Raw genomic sequence first — 18491 nt, forward strand, 5'->3', positions numbered from 1 at the left:
GCCTGTTTGTTCCTTTTGCATTTTGAACTTTGGGAATATACTACCTCTTTTAGAATTAAAATTTAACCAGAAAAAGGGAATGTTTTTTTCTGAAAGCATATAAACCAGTGGTTCTCAACCTTCCTAATGCCGCAACCCTTTAATTCAGTTCCTCAGGCTGTGGTGACCCCCGACCATAAAATTATTTTCGTTGCTACTTCATAACTGTAATTTTGCTACTATTATGAATCGTAATGTAAATATCTGATATGCAGGATGTATTTTCATGGTTACAAATTGAACATAATTAAAGCATAGTAATTCAGCACAAAACAGTATGTAATTATATATGTGTTTTCCGTTGGTCTTAGGCGACCCTTGTGCAAGGGTTGTTCGACCCCCAAAGGGGTCGCGACCCACAGGTTGAGAACCGCTGATATAAACTGTACAGTGAAGAGACCCTTAACTTGTTATTTGACAGTGATTGTGGATTACTTCTGCTGTTTTAAAAAATCAACAGCAAAAAGATATCCTTCTGTAAAAAGACTTCTTTATGCGAGTTATTCCTCTTTATTTGTGTTTTACATGACAGGACATTGTGCCCTCAGGTGCTGACTCTCTAAGAGCCCCTTTCACAGCAGGTTTACAGGGCACCATCTCTTGTGGGTTTCACTCCACCGGCTGCTGGGCATCCGGGGTCAGGAGACCAAGGCTGCAAGTCTAGCTGTTCATCCCCTTCTGCCTCAGACCAGAGCCCCTCTTGCAGGGATTTGCTAGCTCCGTGCAGTCCCACAGCAGTGCTCTCGGGCTAAGAATTCATGCATACCCTCTACCCGAGCCTTCCACATACAAATGCCCTCCCTCCCTTAGCTCTGCACAAGCAGCTTTACTTTTCACTCTTATCACTACAATATGTGTGCATAACCCTTCATGTCCCATGCTGGTGAGGTGAGGGGGAAGGTCTCATTTCTCACTTTATGACGTTTAGAAGTGTTAGGGATACTTAAGAGAGCTGTCTGCAGTCGTAAGGAAAGTATGTAGTTCACAAAGTGATCCTCAATAATTCTAGTGCCCACCTGGTAGCACACCTAGTTATTACAACCTTACTGACTGTATTCCCTGTGCTGTGACTGTTTCATAACTGGCAGTTTGTACTTCTTAATCCCTTCACCTTTTTCACCCAGACCCCAACCCCCCTCCCATCTGGCAGCCCTCAGATTGTGCTCAGTGTCTAAGAGTCTGTTTCTGTTTGTTGGTTTGTTTTGTTCTTTAGATTTCACATATCAGTGAAATCATATGGTATTGCCCTAGCCAGTTTGGCTCAGGGGCTAGAGCGTTGGCCTGCAGACTGAAAGGGTCCGGGTTCAATTCCGGTCAGGGGCTCATGCCCGGGTTGCAGGCTCGCTCACCATTTGGGGGCGTGCAGGAGGCAGCCCATCAGTGATTCTCTCTCATCATTTATGTTTCTATCTCTCCCTTCCTCTGAAATCAATAAAATATATATATTTTTTAAAAATCATATGGTATTTGTTTTTCTCTGTCTGACTTATTTCACTTAGAATATTACCCTCAAGGTCCATTCGTGTTGTTGCAAATGATAAGATTTTATTCTTTTTTATGGCTGAGTAATATTCCACTGTATATATGTACCACATCTTCTTTATTCACATTATTCACCCAAGGGTTGCTTCCATAGCTTGGCTATTGTAAATAAAGCTGCAATGAACCAAGAGGTGCCCATATTCTTTTGAATTAGTGTTTTAGAGTTCTTTGGATAAATACCCAGAGGTAGAATTGCTGGGTTGAAAGGTAGCTCTATTTTTAATTTTTTAAGGCACCTCCATACTATTTTCCATAGTGGCTGCCCCAGTGCCATCCCGCCAGCAGTGCACGAGGGTTCCCTTTGCTCCACATCCCCACCAGCACTCAGGTCTGTTGAGTTTTTGATGATAGCCATTCCGACAGGTGCAAGGTGATCATTGTCCCCTCTGCCTCCTCGGCCACATCCTCCCTTCATAGTCATCCTCTCTCGTGCCCTGGCTCAGAATACCATCCCCCAGCTGTGGTGCTCTGCCCTCTGCCTGTTCCTGCCTGTGCTCATGCTTGTGCTGTGTGTCTGTTAACTCGAGAAAAGTGGCAGAAGAGCTCACAGGCATCTGCTCCCTGTTTTGTTCTGTTCACTGGACTTCTCCAGCTTATGCTCTGAGCAGCCAAGACTCATGTTTCCTCTGTGCTTCCCCCAGAGCTGAGGGACAGGCAGTCATCACCAATGGACATCATCTAAAAAGGACGGTATTTGAGTGTGAGTAAGAGATAGCCTCCCTAGCAGGGCGAGAGCTAGAGAACAGCACGGAGGACAGGTACTTGTCACCTTTCACACTCGGGAAGCCGAAGCCTGGCGTGGAAAGTGACTCGACAAAGTCATGTGCAGGGCACGGCCTAGGGCAGTGATGGCAGACCTATGGCACGCGTGTCAGGTGACACGCGAACTCATTTTTTTGGTTGATTTTTCTTTGTTAGATGGCATTTAAATATATGAAATAAATATCAAAAATGGAAGTCTTTGTTTCACTATGGTTGCAAATATCAAAACATTTCTATATGCGACACGGCACCAGAGTTAAGTGAGGGTTTTTCAAAATGCTGACACGCCAAGCTCAGAAGGTTCGCCATCACTGGCCTAGGGCGTGGGGAGTGGCATATGGTGCTGGAGTCGAAGCCGCCTGGGCTCCCCGGCTGTGCTCCTTCCAGGGTGTGGGCTTGGGCAAGTGCTTCACTTCCCTGTGCCTGTTCCCTCCTCTGCAGGACACAGGGCTTATGGGGGATTGAGAGCAGCACTGGCCCCGGCCGGCGTGGCTCAGGGGCTGAGCGTCGACCTATGAACCGGGAGGTCACAGTTCAGTTCCCAGTCAGGGCACAGGCCTGGGTTGTGGGCTCCATCCCCAGTGGGGAGCGTGCAGGAGGCAGCCGATCAATGATTCTCATCATTGGAGTTTCTCTCTCTCTCCCCCCCTCTCTTTTCCTCTCTGAAATCAATAAAAATATTTTTTAATTGTCCTTAAAAAGAGAACATGGTTTTTCTAGTATATTTTTAGTAAGTTTGGTCCTCTCATTTCTTTAGGTGGCCGTCAGACCCAAGAGCAGAGAGCCCAGAGGAACGTAATGAACGTGCCTGGAGAGAAGCGTGCGGAGAATGGGGTGAGCAACAGTGAATTGTATTGCAATTTTTTAAATGCTTTTTACAAGTACTAATTCATTTCGGTTATATTTTCTTTTTAAAGAATTATTATTTTAGTAGAAATGATTTCTGTGGAATATTTCACAACTCTTTATGAAGTATAAAGAGGCAGTCACTGAGTGGTCTCACCTCCCCACAGCCCGGTCTGTGCGCTGGGTCACCTCGAGCGGAGCAGTGGCCTCCACGCGTGTCTGGAACAGCAGCTCTCGCTTGTGGGCGTGGGGCAGTGGCCTGGCCCCTGCCTGGTGGCTCAGTATCTGGGCTGAGAGGCAAGCAGGCAGCGGGCTTTGTGTCTTCAGTGTGGCTGCCTTGAGCTTTCTGTCGGGTTTTGAATGACACTGGCTAGTGGGCTGACGTCTCTACAGCGCGAGCAGGAGAGGCAGCTTCCTCTGCCACATGGTGCGGAGTTGGCGAGCAGGCCTGGCACTGGTTAGAGGTGGGAAGTGTGTCTAAGTGAGGGGTTCTTTTTAAGAAATGTCTGGTGTATGTTGAAAAAATGAGCAGGTAGGGACATTTTCAAAATAGTCTTTCCTGAAAATTGTAATAATGACTTTTTCAAATAATGTTAAATCTGGAGAACTGGTTTCTTTTTCCGGCTCTGCCTGTAACCAGGTGTGTAGTCTTGGACACATGACTTCCTCCAGATTCTGGTAAAGAACTTGGGTCTGGAGTGTGAGGGCCGGGTGAGGGCACTGGCCTCAGAACTTTCTAATGAGCTCACTGTGAGCAAGTCACCTTGCCTCTCTACTTTCCAACTCCAACTCACTGTATCAGATTGCTGTTTAGTAATTGTATTGCGTACCGTTGTGGCTTTTTGTTGTTGTTAATCCTCTCCCAAGGATATTTTTCCATCAGTTTTTTTTAGAGTGGAGAGGACGGGGAGAGACAGAGAGAGAGAAACATCAATGTGGGAGAGACACAATGATTGGTTGCCTCCCGCACGTACCCTGACCAGGGCTGGGGATCGAGCCTGCAACCGAGTACGTGCACTTGACCGGAATCAATCCCGGGACCTTTAGTCCCTAGGCCGATGTTCTGCCCACTGAGCCAAACTGGCTAGGGCCCATTGTGGCTTTAAATGATATGCTTAAACCTCTGTTTCTCTGTGCTGTCAACTCTAAATCATATCCCTGGGTCTCCCCCAGCCCCGCCCTGTCTCCCCTGCCCACCTACTTCCAGCTCTTATACCTGTACCTCTGTGTTGCCAAGGTTGGTGATGTGTGTGAGCTTATCTAACTGCAGTGAAGCCTTTTCTCCTTTGTCTGTAGTTGGTTATAAAGTTGAAGCCCATTTCAGATTTTGCAGCATCCACTGCAGAGCCAAGTGATACGCTAGATTGTGTTTTCTTCTCTGTGGTTCCACCCTCCTAACCCTTGTGCTGCTCAGGAGAACTGTCCTAACGTCGATGATGGACTCTCCTCCCTTACCCTTCAGTTCCTAAAGGTCTTTTGTCAGACCCTCTTGTCAGCCTGCCACAGGACATACTGTCCAAAATGGAGCCCCTGTGCGTCTGCAGGCATGTGCTTCAGGAAGTCTTGAGAGGAAAAGGCCCAGACCCTGTTGGTAGAACTTGTGATTCAGGTGGTCTGGGTGAGACCTGGAAAACTCCCCAGAGGGTCTCTCATCCCGCCGAGTGTGGGACCCCAGGCCCCCAGGGCCATATGCATTCAGAACTTTTGTCCAACAGAATTTTGAAGATCCTGTTGAGTTCTGAGATCTCCCTGACGTTCAGGGAAGGTGAAATAAGTACATCAAATAGGCTTTGTGTGGAGGCGGGATGTGCACATGTGTGATGAAGGGAAGGGCCCCAAGGAGAGGGTCCCAGGGGTGTAAGGCAGGGAATTCTGAGGTGTGATGGGATGGGCCGTGGTCGTTTCTTGCGGATGAAGTTGTTTCTTGTTAACATGGAGGTCATGTTTACTTTTCAAGATCAACAAAACTGAAACCTGAAACCTAAATTAAATGTGTTTGCAGCCCTTATGTGACTTGTAATTAGAGGGCGAGTCTAGAGGTATACCTTACTGCTGGGAGCATTACATCAAAGGTGTTATGTATTTTATGGCCTCACACCTGCCTTTTAAGCCTAATAATACACTACCTCTGTAAAGCACTTTATTGTCTACAGAGTACTTTTTTGTGCACTTTTAAAGTTAATGTGGTATTCAAAACGTCTTTCTCCAGGATGTTTTTGTGTATACCCCGGCAATAGAGACATGGCACATGGAACCTTGTAGCCTTGTGGGTGGACAGCAGCTGGGAACGGATCAATTGACAGCTGAGAGAGGTGGGCGTGTGCTGGGAAGAGGACAGGGTGCTGCTTTGCAGTGATACATGCCCGTGACCAGCTGCTCAGCCAGGAGGCTGGGGATGTTCTGCTCTGAACATGGCAGGTCCACAAGTCAAGTCGTCTGAGAAATAAAGGCCCAACCCCCTGGCAGAAGTCTGGTGGGCCCGGAAAACTCTTCGAGCGACTGTTTCTGCTGGGTTTGGGAACCCCAGGCCACATGCACACCTTGTCATGAGCACCCAGAGCTCCAGTTGTCCAACAGAATTTTGAAGCTCTGGTTTGACCTTGTCTATAAAGGCAAGTTGACTTGCTCTCATTGTCTAGGCCTGTTTTGGGCGTCCAAGACCACCCCACGCCACTGCTTTACTAGGACTCACAGGGCTCAGGATAGTCGTCCTCCTCGCTGTGACTTTCTGCAGTGGGGAGGGCACAGCGCAGGTCCACACAGGGAAAAGGCACATGGGCGAAGCCTGGAGGAAATGATGCCAGGCTTCCGGAGTCCTCTCCCAGTGGAGCCACACAGGAAGTGCTTAATTCCGCCAGCAGTGAGCTGTGACAACATGTGCAATGATGTCACCAGGACACTCATTGGAGAGGCCAGGGCCCAGGGATTTTACTGGGAGCTGCTCATATAGGCAGCCTCTGTCTAAACAGGGGTGAGGACCCTCTGGCCTGTGGGCCATGCAGGCTCATGAAATCATTTGGTCTGGCCCTGCCAAGGCATTAGGGGTTAGTTAATTAAATATTTGACCAAATATAGCAGGCTAATTGTTAAATTGATAACTTTGTATGGCCTGAGAATCTATTTACACAAATAAAAGAGAAACATGCAAATTGACCATCCCTCCACTATGCCCACCAGCCAATCGGGGCAATATGCAAATTAACCCAACAAAGATGGCGGTTAATTTGCATACACAGGCGCGGAGCGAAGACTGAAGACAGCATAGAAGGAAGCCAAGCACTGCTGAAGGGAGCGAAGCAGCAGAAAAGGGAACGGAGCTGAGGCAGCGGACACGGGAGGGAGTGAGGCAGCGGACACGGGAGAGAGCGAAGTGGTGGACACGGGAGGGAGCGAGGCAGCGGAGACAGGAGGGAGCGAAGTCGTGGACACGGGAGGAAGTGAGGCAGCAGAGACGGGAGCGAAGCCCCTTCTCTGCTTCACTCTGGCCTCAGGAAGCCCTATTCTTGCAGGAATAGGCCCGAGGAAGTCCTATTCTTACAGGAATCTTCCTGCAACGGGCCTCTAGTGTATATATAAAAGCCTAAACAACTGTTTAACTGATAGCTATGATGTGCACTGACCACCAGGAGGCAGACACTGAACACACAGGCATGGAAACATGGAACAGACTGATGAATCTCAGAGGGAAGGGGGAGGGTGGGAAGAGATTAACCAAAGATCTTATATGCATACTAGAGGCCCAGTGCATAGATTTGTGCACCAGTGGGGTCCCTTGGCCTGGCCTGCGGGGATCAGGCTGAAACCGGCAGTCCAACATCCCCCGCGGGGTCTTGGATTGCGAGAGGGCGCAGGCCAGGCTGAGGAACCCCACTGGTGCACTAATCCGGCCTCTAGTGATATAATAAATATCCAAATGGCCCTTGGTAGAAAAAAGGTTCCCCACCCCTGATCTAGAAAGTACCAAAACTCCAGACTCCCAGAAGGAAAGCAGGTGTTTAACACAAATCATATTATTTACACAAATGGTTTAGGTGCAGTGAGCCATCTTTCTCCTCCTCCTTCCCCCCTCTCCCCCCCCCCCTCCTTCCTTAATAGTTCTGGGAATGGTGGGAACCCTCTCAAATTTCAAGTGCCCAGGGGTCAGCCAGGAGCCAGCCTTGCAGGAATAGTCTCTCAGACTAGCCGGCTCGGGCGGCGCCGGTGTGAACTCTCCTAGCAGCACTGCTTCCCTTGGGTGTTTGGGAAGCCCCCTTTTCCTGTCCTCAGGCAGCCAGGCCAAACCTGAGCCACTTTCTGCCCGAATCCTATACACGCAGTTAGTGGCTAGGGTCAGTTGGTCCTGTCTCCTGTTTTCATTTAAGAGCTTTATAATTTTAGCTCTGACATTAGGTCTGTGATCCATTTTGAGTTATTTTTTGTATATGGTGTGATGTAGGGTCCAAATCCATTCTTTAACATGCAAATATCCAATTATCCTAGCCCCGTTCAATGAAAAGACCGTTCTCTGCTCATTGCATTGTTTTGGCACCTTTGTTCAAGCAGTTGGCAATAAGGTCAGAGTTCTTTCTGGAAGCATTTATTATTGACATGGTCACTCAGTCCCCCTGTTTTCCATATGGTACCCAGGACTCAACGGTGCCGATTGTCTCCCAGGCCAGGTAAAGTTTCAGTTGTCCAGAGACTAGCTTCTAGACTTCTGCCCGGCTGTGGCCCGGAGCGAGGAGCTGGGGAGGTGGTCCAGGAACTCCACCGTGTCTTCAGTGCCTGCCACTCGCTCGGCCTGTTCTAGGCGCCCTCCACTTCCCTTCTCTTTCCAGGGGCACATGGTGCTGCCAGTCCCAATCCTTTGAAGATTCTGTGATGTAAGTGGGCCATTTATCCAATTACCTGTTTCTAGCTGAGGATTGTCTCAGACCTACTAGGTCAGTTCCTTCTCATCCATTCTCTTTCAAGCTTCTAACAGTGTTGTCTCCACTCCTGCTATTCCTGTGTGTATTGTGGTTTCACATTATTTGATGTTAAAAATTCCTTTCTGTCATTTAGTGGAGTTTTGTTATTTAATAAAATTAGGATCAACGAATCCTCCATTTTGAGCAGAATTAGGTGTGGCTTTCTTTTCATTTCTCCCGTGGGGAATTGTTGGATTCACTGATTCTGAGGACTGGCCTCTGTCAACAATTCTGGAAGATTCCCAGTCGTCTCTACAGATGTCCTTCCACATTCTTCTGTTTTTTTCTCCCGGAACTCGGTGAGGCACGCATGTCTTTCATTTTATTATCCTCATCTCTTCATCTCTTCTTCATGCTTTACTTTCTTTGTCTCTGCACTGTGTTCTAGGTAACTCCCCACCTTCCAGTGGATGCGCTCTGTCTATCACTGTGCTTATTTGGCTGTGTAGCCATATAATGTGCTTTTAATGTTATGGGTGATGGAAAGGCAGGACACAGCCTGGGAGAGACTACCTGCAAATTCTATACCTGATAAAGGACTTGTTTCCAGAATATACAAAGACTCTCAAACTGAATAATAAGAAAACAATAGTATTAAGATAAAAGGGCAGAAGATTTGAATTGATGCTTTACCAGAGGAAATATGAATGTCAGATAAGCACATGGGAAGGTGTTCAACATTTGTCTTTAGGAAAAGGCAAATCGGGAGCATCGTGAGGCCCACTGTTGTCTGTTGGAACGTCTGAATTAAAAGGCCCGATCATCACAGGGGTGGGCGAGACTGTGGAACCCTCATGCGCTGCTCTTGGGAACGGTCTGGTCTGGGAAACAGCTGGGCAGTGTTTTTCAAACTTGAACGTAATAATTCCATTATATGGCCCAGTAGTTCTACTCCTAAGGATGTGCCTAAGAGAAGGGAGAGCACGTGTCCGCGCAGACTTGCACCTGCCCATGGCAGCTTGATTCGTGGTAGCCGGAGTCTGGAGAAAGCCCTGATGTCTGTCAACAAGTGAATGGACAAACCGCCATGTTCTGTCCATACAGGGAAATATTACTGAACAGAAAAAGGAATAAACCACAGACCCCCGCTACCATGTGGAGGAATCTCAATCGTTTGCTGAAAGAAAGAAGCCAGACAATAATAGCACATGCTCCATGGTTCCATTTAGTAGGATTCTAGGAAGTGCAAACTAATTTCTGATAACTGAATGTGGAAGGGGTGCCAGGAGGTGTGGGAGGAAGGGAGCACCAGGGTTTTTGGCAGGTAACAGGTTTGTTCATTTTCCTGATTGTGGTGGTTTCATGGTGTATATGTTTGTGAAAACGTCAGGTTGTACACTTTACTAGTAGATGTGTGCAGCTTTTATGTCAATTGTACCACAATAAAGTGATCTTTAAATTCATTAAAATTTTCAGTTCTAGAAGTTATAGTTCGCACTTTTCCACCTCTTTTTGGTTACTCCTTGCTGATACTTTAAGTTTTCTTATATTTTTTAAGCACAGTAAACATAGTTATTCTGTAACTAATAATCTTCATATTTGCATGTGTGACTGCTGCTAGCTTTTAGTCATGGTGCCTTGATCACGTGTGTTTTGCTTTTGGACAATGAACTGCTCATTTTCTTGGCACTTTACCTGTGAGCAGTTTTGAGTCCCGAATAAAGGTGGGATTTCCTAGAGGTTTGCATGTGCTCTGGTCAGTAACTGTGCACGCAGACAGGCTCACTGCGGTCCCCTCTGCGGGCCAAGCAGCTCGCGTGAGGGGTCTAGTGGTGACAGATGCTAGGGAGCTGCCCCTCCTCACTCATTCACTGTCACACTGAGGCTCTAGCACCCTGGGCCCTGAATGTCTGTGGGCATCTCCTATTGAACTCTCCACCCTGGCTGATCCTCGTTTCTCTTTCTTTCTTTCTTTTTTATATATTTTATTGATTTTTTTACAGAGAGGAAGGGAGAGAGATAGAAAGTCAGAAACATCGATGAGAGAGAAGCATCGATCAGCTGCCTCCTGCACATCTCCTACTGGGGATGTGCCCGCAACCCAGGTACATGCCCTTGACCGGAATCGAACCCGGGATCCCTCAGTCCGCAGGCCGACGCTCTATCCACTGAGCCAAACCGGTTTTGGCTCGTTTCTCTTTCTTAAGGCTCCGAGGGGTGAGTCTTCAGGTGGGACAGGCCGTCAGGGCCCAGGCCAGCGTGGTTTCCCTTCGTACTCAGAGCTTTTGCTGTCTCCTTATGCTTGACCACTTTTTATCTGAAAAACAGCATTTTAATATGATTCAGACTAGCAATAAATCAATAAGTGTTTACCTTTTTAATAAGGACACAGTAAATGGCTGTTGGGCCAGCCAGTGTGTCTTAATTGTTGAGTGTCAACCTATGAACCAGGAGGTCACAGTTGGATTCCTGGTCAGGGCACAGGCCTGGGTTGTGGGCTCAGTCCCCAGTAGGGGATGTGCAGGAGGCAGCTGATCAGTGATTTCTTTCATCACTGATGTTTCTATCGCTCTCTCCCTCTTCCTTTCTCTCTGAAAACAATAAAAATATATTTTTAAAAATAAGTAAATAAATGGCTGTTGGTTAGGATCAATAATATGTGCCTCTGCTGGGCCCTGTAAGAAGTCTGGGAGGGCAGTGCCTCCTGTGAAGTGGAAAGGTGCCCACTTGCTGCAGGTTATGGTCCTGACTGCTGTATCTACACTGAGCTGCGAGGCTCAGCTTTCTCATCTGTGAAACAAGTGGTGTTCCTCACAGGGTTTCGTAAGCATCAAATCAACTGTGGTAACTGTACACTCAGGTATATGCAAGTGTCTGGCAGACTGTGGCAAGTGCTCATGACATGTTGAATCTCTAGAATCCAGAATTTGTTAAAATGACGAGTTCTCTCCCATCTCTGGAAGTGATGTCAGATCCTGAGTGTCAGAACAATTGTATGAGAGATTCCCTAACGGATCAGGAAAGCCTTAGGAAGCAGATGGCATTGTGACCGGATCTCCAGGATTGGTAGAGTTAGAGCGGGGGAAGGGCGTTGTAGACTGAGGGAAGCAAAGGAAGTGCTGGCTCTGGAATGGAGAGGCGAGCCCTGAGCCCTGAGCTGTAGCTGGTTGTACTGGGGCAAGGCAGGCTCCAGTCAGAGGTGATGCTGGCGCCGGAGTAGAAGTAGGGAATTTAGGGAGGAGCCAGGTTGGAAGGAGAGGGAGGAGTCTGGTTTTACACATGCGGTGGTTGAGGCCCTGTATGAGGCAGAGCATCCACACAAGAATGTGAACTTGGCCACGAGAACTGGATCTAGAGTCCTTGCAGGGTGGGGAACCTTTTCCTGCCCAGGGCCATTGGATGTTTATAACATCACTCAGGGCCGTACAAAACGATCCACTTAAAACTTAGCCTGCTGTATGTGGTCAGACATTAATTAACTCACCCCTGATGCCGTGGCAGGACCTGACCAAATGATTTCATGGGCCTTATTCGGCCCGCAGGCCAGACATTCCCCACCCCTGCTCTAGAGACCAGACTGGCTCGACTCACCACCAGCTCAGGTGTGCTCTCCCTAGACACCGAGCACAAAAGAGAATGAGTAGGACAGGCTGTTCAACGACAGCATGTCACCTCACTGACCTGAGGGCGTAGGGAACTCACTCCCCCCAATAATATTACAGTAGCCATGTTGTCTATTAAAGCCAAAGATGACTTATTTGGTTGAGTATTAAAATCTACAGTTTATCAGGATAAGAGCTGACATCTGAAGTGACCCATTACCCAGGTGGTGGGTTGCACTGTAACCTAGCTCTCTTAAACATACGCTCATAGACATTCATAAACATCTTCTCTTCTTTGGATTCTGACAGTGCTGTTGGGAATAACAACCAAATACGTGTAAGGAGTGAATAATAGAAGGGTAAATGGTAGAGGTAGAGTCTTGATGAGACTTCACAGTAAATGGATACAGTGGTTTCTAAGGATGTCTGCAATTCTTTGACATGCCTCTCTTCAAAAGATGGAGCCTGTTCCCCTCTTCCCAGACTTAGCGACTTGCTCCTACCAGATAGAAGGTGGAGACAGTGACACCCTGCGGCTCTGAGCCTAGTTCACAGGGGAGGGAGCTCCCCCCCACCCCACCCCGCGCACTCTGGGATTGATGGCTCTGGGGAAACCAGCCACCACGCCCTGAGGACACTCAGGCAGGTCCTGTGAAGAGGCCCACCTACCCACCGGGAGGACCTGAGGCCTCCCCCCAGCAGCCAGCCCCTGCGGGGCGCCCTGTGAGTGAGCCACCCGGGAGCAGATCCTCTGCCCCACAAGGCTTCAGATGACCACAGCCCGGCTGACACTGGACTCGACCAACCCCATGAGAAATCTCAAGCTGAAACCGCCCAGCTGAGCTGCCCCTGAATCTCCCGCCCACAGAAATGGAGAGCCAGGACGCATGTTCAAGTGGCCTGTTAGTGTGATCTGTTACTCAGCAATAGAGAACTCGTGCACGTACCCGGCCTGTGAAGCACAGCAAGGTGGGCTGTCGATTCACAAATATGAAATATTTCAGTGAAACAGGGAGGAGTGCTGGTGTAAGTAATAAACAGCACGTCGGTGTGGCTGGGAGCTAGCCTGTCATGTCAGGAACGTTTGTTCTCCTTTGCCCGTGGAGGAACAGGAGGCTCATGGGAGACATGGGCGGGGCGGGGGGGGGGGCGGGGGAGGTTTGCAATGGAAGGGTTCTTTGGGATGACCTCGAAATGTAAGTTTTTGTTTTTGCATCATTCTCCAATTTTTCAGCTTTTAGGGAGTTGCACTCAAAATGACGGATAGGAACTCCCTTAGGGTGAGAAAGGCTAAACAAGAGAGCACTTTAGACAGGCAGAGTGGCCCACGCGCACCGTAGACCAGAGCGGGGGCCTCAGACTTTTACACGGGGGCCAGTTCACCGTCCCTCAGACCGCTGGAGGGCCGGACTATAGTTAAAAAAACTATGAACAAATTCCTATGCACACTGCACATATCTTATTTTGAAGTAAAAAAACAAAACGGGAACAAATACAGTATTTGTATTTGCATGTGGCCCGCGGGCCGTAGTTTGAGGACCCCTGGACCAGAGGGTCGCAGAGGACGCCCCTCCTCCTCGTCCCAGGCCCGTGTGCTCACACACCATCGGACTCGTTCAAGCAAGGCGTGCACATCGGCGGTGCCGGAGCCCGTTCTGACGAGGAGCAGTAGGGTTGTGAGAACTGGTGACTGTGTATTGACCTGAAACTGTAATGTCAAAATAATCACCTCTTATAGAGCATTATTTAGTGTGTTCTTGGATGAGTCCTTAAACAAAAACAAAACCGTTGTCTGGAAGAGGGCATGATTCTTCAAGAGCCGTGGCCGTGGAGGGCCGTTAACTGAACCAGAGCCTGGGCAAGCGAGGAGCGTGTTTCACAGCCAGAGGGAGGCTTGGCGGAAACACACTTGGTGAGCCCTGGCTGGGGCTCCAGTCGCACAGGAGATGGAGGTAGACTCAGGCTTCTTGTTCATGTTGGGAAAGACCAGCCTCCACAGCACACATCACTAGTGCTCAGGCTGGGAGGCGCGTGTGCATTGTGTCATTCTACAGTGATTGTTCTGAGGGACTTTATTACATGTTTCTAATAACTGGAATGCTGTACCACCAGTTTCAAATTATATTTAAAACATTACCTGGGGAGACAAAAATACATTTTATTAAAGCCATGTCATCAACTGGCTTGTGATCTAAAGTTTTCAACCGTAATTATCAAGTGAGTTGTTTCTTAATATCTTTTAGAAATCTAGTTCTTATCACCTGTTTTTTTAAACAGACTTTATTTTGTTAGCTTTATGACTCATGACTCATACACATAATTAGTACAAATGAGACATTAACCTGGGAAACAAGCCTCCTGTTCATATCTAACTTTTGGCAAAGGTGGGCTTAGCTTCTTTATTGAAAATCAAGTCACAGTACATTTGGGGCTGATAGCTTGATTATGGGCATTTTATGCTTACTTTTTTCATTACTTATCAAAATACCATTTATATGGAATCCTCTCTTTGCCAAGAGGTTAACATTTTATTTAAAAAGAGGATAGCCCTAACCGGTTTGGCTCAGTGGATAGAGCGTTGGCCTGCGGACTCAAGGGTCTCAGGTTTGATTCCGGTCAAAGGCATGTACCTTGGTTGCGGGCACATCCCCAGTGGGGAGATGTGCAGGAGGCAGCTGATCGATGTTTCTTTCTCATCGATGCTTCTAACCCTCTATCCCTCTCCTTTCCTCTCTGTAAAAATTAATAAAATATTTTTTTTTAAAAAAAGAGGATAATTAAACTTTGAACAAGTGTTGGCAAGATGTAGAGAAGTGAGGACTGTCATGTTGTTCGTGGGAGTGAAATGACCTTCACCTTGGCAAACAGTCTAGCTGGTTCTGTGCGCCTACTGCACAGCCTGCCTGCTCCTCTTCCTGGTGCGGACCACCTGGAGTCCACGCAGCTATAGGAAGGAGTGCTGGCTGGTACGTGGGACAATGTAGGCAACTCTATAAGAAGCCAGACCCCCAGAGTACATGGAATTCCTTTTTCGTGGAATTCCAGAGCAAACGGGCTGGGCCATCCTGCAGAGCAACAACCCCCGGACCAGGGGTTGGGTTGAGGGTCAGTAGGACACCTTCTGGGATCATGAAAATGTCCTGTATCTCGGTGGGGTGGTGGCTACACTGTGAGTTTGAAAACGTGCTACCACATTGGAGTGTGATCCGGGCATAGGGGAAGGGTAAGGAAGTATTGAGTCACTTGCAAATCCATTCACCCAGTCATATTAAGCATTAATCTTTGAGCATTAATCATTGATCATTGGTCATTGGTCGGAGGCTGTGGCAGGCACTGGGCCAGGTGCTGAGGCTGCGGATGAGCGAGGACTGTGGGAGTCGGGTGGGCTCTCAGTAGCTAGAGCCGCTGGTGTAAGTGCTCTGTCAGGCAAGTTGGAGGAATGAAGTCCCTTAGCGTTTCCACAAGTAGATTTGTGGAAGTTTGGAGAAAGAAGGAGATGAGCCCTAGCTGGTTTGGCTCAGTAGATAGAGCGTCGGCCTGCGGACTGAAGGGTCCCAGGTTCGATTCTCGTCAGGGGCACATACACAGGTTGCAGGCTCGATCCCCAGTAGGGGTGTGCAGGAGGCAGCCAATCCATGATTCTCTCTCATCATTGATGTTTCTATCTCTCTCTCCCTCTCTCTTCCTCTCTGAAATCTACACTAATAAAAGAGAAAAATGGTAATTGGCGTACGGCGATACCTTTTTCATTGGCTAATCAGGGCTATATGCAAATTAACTGCCAACTAAGATTGGCAGTTAACTGCCAACAAGATGGCGGCTAATTTGCATATGTAGGCACAATGCAGGGAGGCGAAAGGGAAAGCAGGAAGAAGCCCCCTGCCACTGACAGTGATCTGAAACCCAGGGGGGAGCTAAGAGCTGGGGGGCAGGGCAAAGGCAGCCCTGGGGCCGCCTTTGCCCTGACCCCCAGCCATGATCGGAGAATCAGGCGCCTTTGCGGCCCTGGCCAATGATACCAGGAAGTAGGGGTGGAGCCAGCGATGGGAGCTGGGCACGGTCAAAGCTGGCAGTCCCAGGAGCTAGGGGTCCCTTGCCTGGACCTAAAGCGAAGCCCACGATCGCGGCGCCCCCCGCTGCAGCTGCGGGTCCCCGCTGCCTGGGCCGGACGCCTAGGCCAGAGGCGTTAGGCCTGGGCAGGGGCGGAGCCTGCAACCGCGGGGAGCTGGGGGTCCCCTGCCCAGGCCTGACACCTCTGCCGGAGGCCTCAGGCCTGGTCAAGGGGCCGATCCGGTGATTGGTGATCGGAGGGTGATGAGGGTCAACTCCTCTGGCCGAGGCATCAGGCCTGGGTGGGGGGCGGAGCCGGGGATTGGGGGGATATGATGGTCCCCTTGCCCAGGCCTGAAGCCTGGGTCAGAGGCATCAGGCTTGGGCGGGGGGTGGAGCAAGTGATCAGAGGGAGATGGAGGTCCCCTGCCCAGGCATGATTCCTGGGCCAGAGGCCTCAGGCCTGGGCGGGGGCCAGAGCCAGTGATCGGGGGGAGATGGGGGTCCCCTGTCCAAGCCTGACACCTCTGGCGGAGGCGTCAGGCCTGGGCAAGGGGCCGATCAGGCGATCGGAGGGTGATGGGGCTCAACGCCTGAGGGCTCCCAGTATGTGAGAGGGGGCAGGCTGGGCTGAGGGACACTCTCCCCCCCACCCCCACACCCAGTGCACGAATTTCGTGCACCGGGCCCCTAGTATATACATATATATACACCAGAGGCTCAGTACATGAAATTCGTGCACTGGGGGGGGGGGGTGTCCCTCAACCTGGCCTGCACCCTCTCCAATCTGGGACCCCTCGGACATCCCTCTCACAATCTAGGACCGCTGGCTCCTAACCACTTGCCTGCCTGCCAGCCTGATCGCCCCCTAACTGCTCCTCTGCCAGCCTGATCGCCCACAACTGCCCTCCCCTGCCGTGATGTCCGTGCGCGCAGCGGTGGGGACACTGGGACTGGCTTTCTCTGCGCAGCGCATAACTGCGGGACCCCCAGGCCTCACCGTGAGGAGCAGCCGCGGGGGCCCTGCCTCTGCTTTGCATGCGGCCATCTTGTGGCGATGTCGCGCGAGGGCGTACACCACCTAGGCTTTTATTATATAGGATATTTATTTATTTTTAAGGGGGATGATATGACCAGATAAGTGATTATGGGGGTGGAGGGACTTCTGGTTGGGGGGAGTTGGTTAGACCTGGAGATGGGTGGCTGTATTTGCCATGGAGAATGGGTGCTGTCAGGGCGAGGCTGGGGAGCATCAGTACTCTCCCTGGGACCCAGAGTTGGAGAACGTCGTCCTGAGGGGACCCTGCGCCCTGTGGGAAGGACATTGAATTTTTCTGCTAATTTACTGGTCTTGGGCGTGGCTTGTCTGCTCTGTGACCGGACTCACACTCACCAGGTAACTCCCCTTGATGTGCCCAGGGAACAGGATTTGGTTTCTTCCTATCAGATGTGATGAAAAGAAATAAGCAAGGAATTAGGTCATAGGTTTGTTCGAATAAATTTGGTTGGTGTTGAGAATTTAAAATTGCCCATAAGTGGGTTAGTTTTCATGAGGAGAATGCAGGGGACAGGCCCCTCACAGAAGGATCGGGTTTGTGTCAAAGGGTTTTGTTTCCTTAGACTCAAAGGGCGCCGCTTTTTGCTAATGTTCGCAATGAACAACTAAGGGAATATGTATTAAAATGTAAAATGTTGCAGGTTTGTTGAATTACTAGTTTGTGGTGCTTGTGTTTTTAACCTGCTTACAGCACAATTAAATTGCACAGGTGTGTCACTTTGCAATCACCCGTTGAGCTGTGCACTGTGATTTACAGCTTCCTGCATGTCAGATCCACTCCCAATAAAATCATATTACATACATGACATATGATGGCTGCACTGCTTTATGACAGCAGGTGCCCTTAGCTTTGTGTGAGAAACACGCAGACGCCGCACATGCAGAGCTCTGGCTTGCTCACAGCTGTAGCAGCAGAATCCTGGGCAGCTCATTCTCTCTGTCTCTTTACGTTGTTCTCCTGGCCATTGGTGGGGAAGGGGCCAAAGAGACAGTGTGTGACTTGTTGAACGGACGTGTTTTAAGGAGTAAAAGTTCTGACGGTTAAAGATCACCTTTCGCTGTGCGTGGAGCATCTCGGGAGGTGGAGATTAGCAGCCGTCCGTCAGTGTGAGAACAGAGGTTTGATGGTTCTGCCAGGCGTTTTGGTCGCATAAATGAATTTCTTTCCAAATGGCAGTTTCTGTGACTTGGCTGTTTACAAATCTGGTTTTGAAAAGGGCCTTGGTCCATATTGCTTGCCCGGGATCTATGCTGAACAGAACAGAGGTCCCAGTTATGACTTGAACAAACCCTGATTCCATTTCCGGGAGTCAGGAATGTGCTTGAACTCTATAAGGTTTGGGAGACAAGTCAGAGGAGCAGGCTGGGACCAATGTTAAAAACACAAGAGGGGCCGCCGGTGTGGCTCAGTGCTTGCGCACTGACCCATGAACCCGGGGGTCCCGCTCAGGGCACTGCCTGGGTTTCGGGCTCCATCCCCAGTAGGGGGCATGGGCATGCAGGGGGCAGCCAGTCAATGATTCTCTCTCATCATTGATGTTTCTCTCTCTCCCTCTCCCTACCTCTCTGAAATCAATAAAAATATATATTTTTAAAAAGACTACAGGAGGGCTGAAACCGGTTTGGCTCAGTGGATAGAGTGTCGGCCTGCAGACTCAAGGGTCCCAGGTTCGATTCCGGTCAGGGCCGTGTGCCTTGGTTGCG

General features: G+C 49.4%; 1 protein-coding gene across 1 annotated transcript in view; it reads left to right on the top strand.

Moving 5' to 3' along the window:
- The window catches only part of PPP1R13B (protein phosphatase 1 regulatory subunit 13B), an 84440-nt gene that overhangs the window by 48103 nt on the left and 17846 nt on the right, over nucleotides 1-18491 (top strand). The window contains exon 4 of the mRNA XM_081096292.1: nucleotides 3101-3177. Within this exon, the coding sequence (XP_080952418.1) occupies nucleotides 3101-3177 (77 nt within the window). The remainder of the gene's footprint in view (nucleotides 1-3100; nucleotides 3178-18491) is intronic.

The sequence above is a fragment of the Myotis nattereri genome, assembly GCF_964212035.1.
Source record: "Myotis nattereri genome assembly, chromosome: 1".
Lineage (NCBI taxonomy): Eukaryota > Metazoa > Chordata > Mammalia > Chiroptera > Vespertilionidae > Myotis > Myotis nattereri.